This window comes from Bombina bombina, chromosome 7 (genome assembly GCF_027579735.1).
Source record: "Bombina bombina isolate aBomBom1 chromosome 7, aBomBom1.pri, whole genome shotgun sequence".
Classification (NCBI taxonomy): domain Eukaryota; kingdom Metazoa; phylum Chordata; class Amphibia; order Anura; family Bombinatoridae; genus Bombina; species Bombina bombina.
This window is the reverse complement of record NC_069505.1, coordinates 468,456,541-468,468,888: the sequence shown is the minus strand read 5'-3', so window position 1 is coordinate 468,468,888 and position 12,348 is coordinate 468,456,541. Positions and strand designations below refer to the sequence as shown.

The 12,348-nt window shown below is 42.5% G+C and overlaps 1 protein-coding gene across 1 annotated transcript in view; it reads right to left on the bottom strand.

The window, feature by feature from the left end:
- The window catches only part of LOC128666746 (oocyte zinc finger protein XlCOF22), a 36,018-nt gene that overhangs the window by 18,257 nt on the left and 5,413 nt on the right, over positions 1-12,348 (bottom strand). Inside the window, exons 2-7 of the mRNA XM_053721508.1 lie at positions 11,565-11,786; positions 10,602-10,712; positions 9,784-9,843; positions 8,189-8,336; positions 6,196-6,282; positions 3,801-3,887 (exon numbers count right to left, since the gene is read on the bottom strand). Coding sequence (XP_053577483.1) covers positions 3,801-3,887; positions 6,196-6,282; positions 8,189-8,336; positions 9,784-9,843; positions 10,602-10,712; positions 11,565-11,639 — 568 coding nt within the window. The 5' untranslated portion in view covers positions 11,640-11,786. The remainder of the gene's footprint in view (positions 1-3,800; positions 3,888-6,195; positions 6,283-8,188; positions 8,337-9,783; positions 9,844-10,601; positions 10,713-11,564; positions 11,787-12,348) is intronic.

The following is a 12,348-nucleotide window of genomic DNA, read 5'->3' as shown; positions in this document are numbered from 1 at the left end:
CAGATATACAGGGAGTGCAGAATTATTAGGCAAATGAGTATTTTGACCACATCATCCTCTTTATGCATGTTGTCTTACTCCAAGCTGTATAGGCTCGAAAGCCTACTACCAATTAAGCATATTAGGTGATGTGCATCTCTGTAATGAGAAGGGGTGTGGCCTAATGACATCAACACCCTATATCAGGTGTGCATAATTATTAGGCAACTTCCTTTCCTTTGGCAAAATGGGTCAAAAGAAGGACTTGACAGGCTCAGAAAAGTCAAAAATAGTGAGATATCTTGTAGAGGGATGCAGCACTCTTAAAATTGCAAAGCTTCTGAAGCGTGATCATTGAACAATCAAGCGTTTCATTCAAAATAGTCAACAGAGTCGCAAGAAGCATGTGGAAAAACCAAGGCGCAAAATAACTGCCCATGAACTGAGAAAAGTCAAGCGTGCAACTGCCAAGATGCCACTTGCCACCAGTTTGGCCATATTTCAGAGCTGCAACATTACTGGAGTGCCCAAAAGCACAAGGTGTGCAATACTCAGAGACATGGCCAAGGTAAGAAAGGCTGAAAGACGACCACCACTGAACAAGACACACAAGCTGAAACGTCAAGACTGGGCCAAGAAATCTCAAGACTGATTTTTCTAAGGTTTTATGGACGGATGAAATGAGAGTGAATCTTGATGGGCCAGATGGATGGGCCCGTGGCTGGATTGGTAAAGGGCAGAGAGCTCCAGTCCGACTCAGACGCCAGCAAGGTGGAGGTGGAGTACTGGTTTGGGCTGGTATCATCAAAGATGAGCTTGTGGGGCCTTTTCGGGTTGAGGATGGAGTCAAGCTCAACTCCCAGTCCTACTGCCAGTTTCTGGAAGACACCTTCTTCAAGCAGTGGTACAGGAAGAAGTCTGCATCCTTCAAGAAAAACATGATTTTCATGCAGGACAATGCTCCATCACACGCGTCCAAGTACTCCACAGCGTGGCTGGCAAGAAAGGGTATAAAAGAAGAAAATCTAATGACATGGCCTCCTTGTTCACCTGATCTTAACCCCATTGAGAACCTGTGGTCCATCATCAAATGTGAGATTTACAAGGAGGGAAAACAGTACACCTCTCTGAACAGTGTCTGGGAGGCTGTGGTTGCTGCTGCACGCAATGTTGATGGTGAACAGATCAAAACACTGACAGAATCCATGGATGGCAGGCTTTTGAGTGTCCTTGCAAAGAAAGGTGGCTATATTGGTCACTGATTTGTTTTTGAATGTCAGAAATGTATATTTGTGAATGTTGAGATGTTATATTGGTTTCACTGGTAAAAATAAATAATTGAAATGGGTATATATTTGTTTTTTGTTAAGTTGCCTAATAATTATGCACAGTAATAGTCACCTGCACACACAGATATCCCCCTAAAATAGCTATAACTAAAAACAAACTAAAAACTACTTCCAAAACTATTCAGCTTTGATATTAATGAGTTTTTTGGGTTCATTGAAAACATGGTTGTTGTTCAATAATAAAATTAATCCTCAAAAATACAACTTGCCTAATAATTCTGCACTCCCTGTACGTACAGATCTGCGCCAGTACGGTCTAATGATATAAACAGTAACACGAGGGTGAGCAGTGATTATTATATAACAGATATACGTACAGATTTTCGTCAGTACGGTATAATGATATAAACAGTAACACGAGGGTGAGCAATTATATAACAGATATACGTACAGATCTGCGTCAGTGCAGTCTAATGATAAACAGTAACACAAGGGTGAGCAGTTATTATTATATAACAAATATACGGTACAGATCTGCGTCAGTAAGGTCTAATGATATAAACAGTAACACGAGGGTGAGCAGTGATTATTATATAACAGATATACGTACAGATCTGCGTCAGTGCGGTCTAATGATATAAACATTAACACAAGGGTGAGCAGTGATTATTATATAACAGATATACGTACAGATCTGCGTCAGTAAGGTCTAATGATATAAACAGTAACACGAGAGTGAGCAGTTATTATATAACAGATATACGTACAGATCTGCGTCAGTGCGGTCTAATGATATAAACAGTAACACGAGGGTGAGCAGTGATTATTATATAACAGATATACGTACAGATCTGCGTCAGTGCTGTCTAATGATATAAACAGTAACACGAGGGTGAGCAGTTATTATTATATAACAGATATACGTACAGATCTGCGTAAGTGCTGTCTAATGATATAAACAGTAACACGAGGGTGAGCAGTGATTATTATATAACAAATATACGGTACAGATCTGCGTCAGTGCGGTCTAATGATATAAACAGTAACACGAGGGTGAGCAGTGATTATTATATAACAGATATACGTACAGATCTGCGTCAGTAAGGTCTAATGATATAAACAGTAACACGAGGGTGAGCAGTGATTATTATATAACAGATATACGTACACATCTGCATCAGTACGGTCTAATGATATAAACAGTAACACGAGGGTGAGCAGTGATTATATAACAGATATACGTACAGATCTGCGTCAGTGCGGTCTAATGATATAAACAGTAACACGAGGGTGAGCAGTGATTATTATATAACAGATATACGTACAGATCTGCGTCAGTAAGGTCTAATGATATAAACAGTAACACGAGGGTGAGCAGTTATTATATAACAGATATACGTACAGATCTGCGTCAGTGCGGTCTAATGATATAAACAGTAACACGAGGGTGAGCAGTGATTATTATATAACAGATATACGTACAGATCTGCGTCAGTGCTGTCTAATGATATAAACAGTAACACGAGGGTGAGCAGTTATTATTATATAACAGATATACGTACAGATCTGCGTAAGTGCTGTCTAATGATATAAACAATAACACGAGGGTGAGCAGTGATTATTATATAACAGATATACGTACAGATCTTTGTCAGTACGGTATAATGATATAAACAGTAACACGAGGGTGAGCAGTGATTATTATATAACAGATATACGTACAGATTTGGGTCAGTGCTGTCTAATGATATAAACAGTAACACAAGGGTGAGCAGTGATTATTATATAATAGATATACGGTACGTCCGGGCGGCCATTGGATGTAAACAGAAAACAGACGTTGAGCGAACATTTAATTTGTAACTCAAATAGATGGGCTTGTTACACACTTCTGGTATTTATTTTACCTATGAACATTTTCTACAACATGCTACACAGTGACTGCTTGATCCACCACATAGAAGCTCATTTTTATTTGCATCTATTTGGCTACAAAAGAGAAGATACAACTCTAAAACCATTGGACTAGATGCCCTAACAGTCGCCCCACTTTGATTTTCACTGAATGGCGTCTATAATATGAGACTGTAGGGATGGGTGAACTGTGTAGGATAGTGCAGTGTTTTTCAACCAGTGTGCCGTGGCACACTAGTGTGCCATGAGAGATCCTCAGGTGTGCTGCGGCAGACTGACAACAGTGTGACATATTTTTTAAGCTTTGCTTGTTTCTTACTCCCAGTGCAGGGATAGTTTGTAGGAGGCATGGCATAACAGCACAATACATACAGTATGTGTGTGTTTGTATGTGTATATATATATATATATATATATATATATATATATATAAGGCTACAATGTGTGATTTTTTAAAAATTTTGGGATGGTGGTGTGCCACAGGATTTTTTAATGTAAAAAAGTGTGCCACGGCAAAAAAAGGTTAAAAATCACTGGGCTAGTGAATATATTGTAGGCTAAATGCTCTGAGTCTGTAATGTGTCCTGTAATCTCCAAACACTGTGTACACCTACTCACTTGTGCAGATAATGTCACATATCTCTGGCTCCGCAGCTCGCAACTCCTCTGTCTGTCCGGCATCTACAGTAACTTCTTCCTTATTTCCTGCATAAAAGATTAGTTGTCAATCACATTTCAACCAGTGCCAAGTCCCCTCCCTTATCACACCTCTAGCTAGACTCCTCCCTTATCACACCTCTAGCTAGTCCCCTCCCTTATCACACCTCTAGCTAGTCCCCTCCCTTATCACACCTCTAGCTAGTCCCCTCCCTTATCACGCCTCTAGCTAGTCCCCTCCCTTATCACGCCTCTAGCTAGTCCCCTCCCTTATCACGCCTCTAGCTAGTCCCCTCCCTTATCACGCCTCTAGCTAGTCCCCTCCCTTATCACGCCCCTAGCTAGTCCCCTCCCTTATCACGCCCCTAGCTAGTCCCCTCCCTTGTCACGCCCCTAGCTAGTCCCCTCCCTTGTCACGCCACTAGCTAGTCCCCTCCCTTGTCACGCCTCTAGCTAGTCCCCTCCCTTGTCACGCCTCTAGCTAGTCCCCTCCCTTGTCACGCCTCTAGCTAGTCCCCTCCCTTGTCACGCCTCTAGCTAGTCCCCTCCCTTGTCACGCCTCTAGCTAGTCCCCTCCCTTGTCACGCCTCTAGCTAGTCCCCTCCCTTGTCACGCCTCTAGCTAGTCCCCTCCCTTGTCACGCCTCTAGCTAGTCCCCTCCCTTGTCACACCTCTAGCTAGTCCCCTCCCTTGTCACACCTCTAGCTAGTCCCCTCCCTTGTCACACCTCTAGCTAGTCCCCCTCCCTTGTCACACCTCTAGCTAGTCCCCTCCCTTGTCACACCTCTAGCTAGTCCCCTCCCTTGTCACACCTCTAGCTAGTCCCCTCCCTTGTCACACCTCTAGCTAGTCCCCTCCCTTGTCACACCTCTAGCTAGTCCCCTCCCTTGTCACACCTCTAGCTAGTCCCCTCCCTTGTCACACCTCTAGCTAGTCCCCTCCCTTGTCACACCTCTAGCTAGTCCCCTCCCTTGTCACACCTCTAGCTAGTCCCCTCCCTTGTCACACCTCTAGCTAGTCCCCTCCCTTGTCACACCTCTAGCTAGTCCCCTCCCTTGTCACACCTCTAGCTAGTCCCCTCCCTTGTCACACCTCTAGCTAGTCCCCTCCCTTGTCACACCTCTAGCTAGTCCCCTCCCTTGTCACACCTCTAGCTAGTCCCCTCCCTTGTCACACCTCTAGCTAGTCCCCTCCCTTGTCACACCTCTAGCTAGTCCCCTCCCTTGTCACACCTCTAGCTAGTCCCCTCCCTTGTCACACCTCTAGCTAGTCCCCTCCCTTGTCACACCTCTAGCTAGTCCCCTCCCTTGTCACACCTCTAGCTAGTCCCCTCCCTTGTCACACCTCTAGCTAGTCCCCTCCCTTGTCACACCTCTAGCTAGTCCCCTCCCTTGTCACACCTCTAGCTAGTCCCCTCCCTTGTCACACCTCTAGCTAGTCCCCTCCCTTGTCACACCTCTAGCTAGTCCCCTCCCTTGTCACACCTCTAGCTAGTCCCCTCCCTTGTCACACCTCTAGCTAGTCCCCTCCCTTATCATACCTTGTAACACATGCCTGCCTGATATCACTGTCCCTTTAAGACTGCCTTCCCTGCTACTGACAATCATGCTGTTTGGGCAGTATCTAAATTCAACTTACCTGCCTAATTAATCATTCATGCACCCGATTTCCTCCGCCTCTTTTTAAACCATCTCATTGCATTATCTTTAAAGTTGTGTTCCAGAACAACAGAGGGCTGTGACTGTTCCTGCATGGATTTTCCCAGCATATTCAAGCTACAGCCTTTCCTTTTAGCTAAGCTTAAAATCATCTAATCGCAAGTATCCATACGATTCCATTTTGTTTCCTGGACACTGCTACTTAACAAACTCTGAACTTTATTATAAATTACAAGTATGCATTTGGTTATAATCACTCTCTAATTACTACAACAGTATCTTACTCATAACTTTATAACTATTCTCTGCTACAAGTTGTCATAGCTGTAATATCCTCCTCTAAATATGTTAACATATTCAGAACTCTGCATCTATGTGTTCAGTTAAACAGCTTTCATGTGATTCTCCAATATATGCACAAACAGTAATTAATGCCTTAAATTGCAGCTTGTCTATCACCTGTGCTGCTCTGCTTATTACTGTTATACGGCTCTATATAATATTATGTACTGTGAACCTGCAACAACCCTTAGTTTGCATCTATGAGTCAGTCTTCTACCAGTTTTCACTGAATGGCATCTATAATATGAGATTGTAGGGATGGGTGAGCTGTGTAGGATAGTGAATATATTGTAGGCTAAATGCTCTGAGTCTGTAATGTGTCCTGTAATCTCCAAACACTGTGTACACCTACTCACTTGTGCCGATAATGTCACATATCTCTGGCTCCGCAGCTCGCAACTCCTCTGTCTGTCCGGCATCTACAGTAACTTCATCCTTATTTCCTGCATAAAAGATTAGTTGTCAATCACATTTCAACCAGTGCCAAGTCTCCTCCCTTATTACACCTCTAGCTAGTTCCCTCCCTTATCACACCTCTAGCTAGTCCCCTCCCTTATCACACCTCTAGCTAGTCTCCTCCCTTATCACACCTCTAGCTAGTCTCCTCCCTTATCACACCTCTAGCTAGTCTCCTCCCTTATCACACCTCTAGCTAGTCTCCTCCCTTATCACACCTCTAGCTAGTCTCCTCCCTTATCACACCTCTAGCTAGTCTCCTCCCTTATCACACCTCTAGCTAGTCTCCTCCCTTATCACACCTCTAGCTAGTCCCCTCCCTTATCACACCTCTAGCTAGTCCCCTCCCTTATCACACCTCTAGCTAGTCCCCTCCCTTATCACACCTCTAGCTAGTCCCCTCCCTTATCACACCTCTAGCTAGTCCCCTCCCTTATCACACCTCTAGCTAGTCCCCTCCCTTGTCACACCTCTAGCTAGTCCTCTCCCTTGTCACACTTCTAGCTAGTCCCCTCCCTTGTCACACCTCTAGCTAGTCCCCTCCCTTATCATACCTTGTAACACATGCCTGCCTGATATCACTGTCCCTTTAAGACTGCCTTCCCTGCTACTGACAATCAGGCTGTTTGGGCAGTATCTAAATTCAACTTACCTGCCTAATTAATCATTCATGCACCCGATTTCCTCCGCATCTTTTTAAACCATCTCATTGCATTAGCTTTAAAGTTGTGCTCCAGAACAACAGAGGGCTGTGACTGTTCCTGCATGGATTTTCCCAGCATATTCAAGCTACAGCCTTTCCTTTTAGCTAAGCTTAAAATCATCTAATCGCAAGTATCCATACAATTCCATTTTGTTTCCTGGACACTGCTACTTAACAAACTCTGAACTTTATTATAAAATTACAAGTATGCATTTGGTTATAATCACTCTCTAATTACTACAACAGTATCTTACTCATAACTTTATAACTATTCTCTGCTACAAGTTGTCATAGCTGTAATATCCTCCTCTAAATATGTTAACATATTCAGAACTCTGCATCTATGTGTTCAGTTAAACAGCTTTCATGTGATTCTCCAATATATGCACAAACAGTAATTAATACCTTAAACTTGCAGCTTGTCTATCACCTGTGCTGCTCTGCTTATTACCGTTATACAGCTCTATATAATATTATGTACTGTGAACCTTCAACAACCCTTAGTTTGCATCTATGAGTCAATCTTCTACCAGTTTCCTCTGAAGCCTGAACATCCTACATTGCTATATTTTTCTCTCATTGAATCCTGCAGCTCCTCCTATTAACTAAATATAAGTCACAGTGAAGCCAGAATATATTGTATACATATGTTGCACACTTCATGAATTCTACAATAACTTCTTGCAACTATGAATCACAGAATATCATCTATCCACGTCCAGGATACTCTTCCCCGGGTCAGGGGTCGGTGTCTTCAAATCCCTACCACTGCCCGGAGGGTCTGTGTCCTGAGCCCATATACACCGGAACATGACACACCTCTAGTTAGTCCCCTCCCTTCTCACACCTCTAGTTAGTCCTCTTCCTTATTACACCTCTAGCTATGGGAAGGGATATTAAAACAATTTATATAAAATACGCTAGTATAGTATGACAGTCTGACAGAAATGAACAGAACAATTTAAACAATAAGGAAGCAATTACAGCAGTAAATTTAGTTACATAGATGTAACAAATACTATAGATTGTGTAGCAAATATTTGTCGTTACCATCAGGTCAGACAATAAAAAATAAAAATAATAATAATAATTGTAAAAGCACAAGTTCCTAGATCAGGTTCCAATGAGGTAGAATGTCACGTCTATTTACTTGCGCTTATCATATGCCTGACAGGAACGTAAAGTGTTACCAAAAGGGTGGAGAGATGGGATTCGTCTGGCCCTGAGCTCTGGGTGTCCCTCCATCATGACGTGATCATAAAGCTCCTTATGCCCCTCTATATACTCCCACTCCTCCATAGAGAAATACACGCCCACGTCTCCGCACTTTATAGGAACCTGAAATACACATAGGGGAAATGTGTTCAAGTCAGTGTTGTAAACAGCCAGGTTTTATCAGAGTAACGTCTGCAGGAAATGGTGTGTATGCCAAGTGCCTTCACCATAAAATATTTACTATCGCCAAGTGTCTACACCAAGTGATATATACTATAGCCAAGTGCCTACACCAAGTGATATCATATACTATCGCCAAGTGCCTACACCATGTAATATCATATTTTATCGGCAAGTGCCTACATCATGTAATATCATATACAATCGCCAAGTGCCTACACCATGTAATATCATATACTATCGCCAAGAGCCTACACCAAGTGATATTCTATACTATCGCCAAGTGCCTACACCATATCATTACCTATCGCCAAGTGTCTACACCATATGATATCCTACAATATCACCTAGTGCCTAGACCATATGATATCCTACAATCTCACCTAGTGCCTACACCATATGATATCCTACAATATCACCTAGTGCCTACACCATATGATATCCTGCAATATCACCTAGTGCCTACACTATGATATCTTGCAATATCAACTAGTGCCTGCACTATGATATCCCGCAATATCACCTAGTGCCTGCACTATGATATCCCGCAATATCACCTAGTGCCTACAAAATGATATCCCGCAATATCACCTAGTGCCTACACCATATGATATCCTGCAATATCACCTAGTGCCTACATTATGATATCCTGCAATATCACCTAGTGCCTACACCATATGATATCCTGCAATATCAACTAGTGCCAACACCATATAATATCATACAATCTCATCTAGTGCCTATATAATGATATCCTACAATCTCACCTAGTGCCTACACCATGATAGCCTACAATCTCACCTAGTGCCTACACCATATGATATCCTGCAATATCACCATGTGGCTACACCATATAATATCCTGCAATATCACCATGTGCCTACACCATACAATATCACCATGTGCCTACACCATACAATATCACCATGTGCCTACACCATACAATATCACCATGTGCCTACACCATACAATATCACCATGTGCCTACACCATACAATATCACCATGTGCCTACACCATACAATATCATACAATATCACCATGTACCTACATAAAGTTATAAACTGAGCTTGGTGCTTATAATGTAATATATTTGTGGTCTACAGAATTTGCTTGTTGACCAGTAGCCGATCTATAAGTGTCAGAGAGGCGCTTTACCACCCTAGTTCTGAAATGTAATTATACATGGCTCTAGCAAGACAAGGAGTGGAGTAAATAGGGAGCGTCATAAAGAAGGAAATCGGATAAGAATAGCATATGATGACCCTGGTTAGTCCTACATATATAGCTATCAGCCAACCGTAGCTAAAGCCGCTGACATTATACACAACTGGCACAGAAACAAATTCTGTCACCTGAGAACAAGACCGAGCAATGTGGTCAGTGCTCACCTCTCCCGTCAGCGGGTGTGTGCTGATGTGGGGCGAATTCCTCTTCACTACGGTGTATTCCTGTAGGGTGAGATGTGAAAAAGTTTGGGGGACCCCAGTCATCTGATAATCCATTTGCCAACATAACTATAAATTTTACAAGTACCACATACAAATAAACTATAGTATACACAAGAACCGAATGCATCGAACCACCTTTGGCACTGTGCAGAAAGCATAATTAAGTGACAGTGCATATTTATGTGACATATTTAGTGACACAGTGTATTTATGTCACATGTTTAGGTGACACCGCGTATTTATGCGACATGTTTAATGACATGTTTAGGTGACAAAGCATATTTATGTGACACAAAGTATTTATGTCACACGTTTAGGTGACAACGTATTAATGTCACATGTTTAGTGACAGTATTTATATCACATTTAGTGACACAGCGTATTTATGTCACATGTTTAGCGACACAGTATTTATATCACGTTTAGTGACACAGCGTATTGGCGACAATGAGCATATTTATGTGACATGTTGATTGACAGAGCGTATTTATATCACATGTTTAGTGACACAGCGTATTGGTGACAATGAGCGTATGTATGTGACATGTTGAGTGATAGAGCGTATTTATATCACATGTTTAGTGACACAGCGTATAGGTGACAATGAGCGTATTTATGTGACATGTTGTGTGACAGAGCGTATTTATATCACATGTTTAGTGTCAGAGCGTATTTAATTTGCTGTTTACGCTTTTGCCGCGGTTTTTGTGGCAGTGCAAGAGCTAAGCACTATTACAGCAATGCCCCGCAGTAATCACCTCTCCGGTTAACAAATAGATTATATCCAGGATGTGGTTCAAGATCAGAGCAGACATTTTCCTGTTGGCGCTTTTCATTGGCGAGTTAGAGATGTGCTGCATTACTGAAACCTACAAAACATGAGATATAAAGGGTTAATTTACCGTTTTCCTAAGAGAATATGAAGAACCGGAAAGAATCCAGGGACATACACAGGAAAGTGATTTAACCCTTTGGTTGCCCAGAACTGATGAAATCATTTGCTTGCTCGGGCAATCAAGGGGTAAAACCACTGCTGCAATTCACAGTCACTTAAGGGACAAAAAAACCTTAGGTTGTCGGGAACACACACAGCAGTCACCTAACTTCTGCTTGTCTGGGTAATTAAGGGGTAAAATCACTGCATGAAATGAAAGTTGAGACAAACCTTTAAAAGGGACATGAAGCAAGTTTATTTTATGATTCAGATAGGCAGTATCATTTTAAAATCAAATTTACTTTGGTCACAATCGGGTAGGTAGGCTCAGGAGCGTGATCATGTCTGGTGCTCGTGTCTGGCAGCACTTATGCCGTTTTGATCCACTAGATGGCAGCGGTATCCAAACAATATGTAACAAGTATTTTCGCAAACCTGCTGCTATGGAATGCTCCAGATGTGCACACTGCTGACACTACCTAAGTATGCTCTCAGAATATGTGTATGAGTCTTGGTCAGTAGTGTGCTTTTCTTATCTTTGTCACACAGAGGATTTGATGGGGGGGGGGGGGGGTCAGAGGACCTAGCTAGTATGATGTCTAGAGATAAAACAACAGGGTAGGAGTGACACATGGCAGTTACAGGAGTGCACACCATGAGAAGGGGAGAGGTACAGCTATCAGCACCAGGGGGCGCCTGCAAGTCTGACAATGCAGAATCTACTCATAATACAGCCAGAACATACTTAATATTTATACTTATTTATTGAATATGCCACAGCTCTTACCTCCCCGGTTAGCAGGTAGAGGATCTCAAGGATGTGCGTCAATATAGCTGCAGACACTTTATCACCAGCCGCCATTATTTACAGATCAGATAATGGACGTGCGAGGAAACCTGACAATGTCTGCATAAAAATCCTACATGCGACTTCTTAGGACACTGCTGGTTTGGGTTACTACGCACATCTCACAAAGGGTGGCATCCACATCTACATATATGCACAAACCTACCGAGAAAGAAAAGATTACATGAGAGCGATGACAGGAACTGGTGACAATACAGTGTAACAATAACATGAGAGAGAGAGAGAGAGAGAGAGAGGAGAGGAACTGGTGACAATAGAGTGTGACTATAACATGAGAGAGAGAGAGAGAGAGAGAGGAGAGAAACTGGTGACAATAGAGTGTGACTATGACGAGAGAGAGAGAGAGAGAGAGAGAGAGAGAAACTGGTGACAATAGAGTGTGACTATAACGAGAGAGAGAGAGAGAAACTGGTGACAATAGAGTGTGACTATAACATGAGAGAGGAGAGAGAGAGAGAGAGAGAGAGAGAGAAACTGGTGACAATAGAGTGTGACTATAACATGAGAGAGAGAGAGAGAGAGAGAGAGAGAGGAGAGAAACTGGTGACGAGAGAGAGAGAGAGAGAGAGAGGAGAGAAACTGGTGACAATAGAGTGTGACTATAACATGAGAGAGAGAGAGAGAGAGAGGTGTGGGAAAGAAGAGAGGAGAGAGAGAAAACTGGTGACAATAGAGTGTGACTAATAACAAAGAGAGAAGAGAG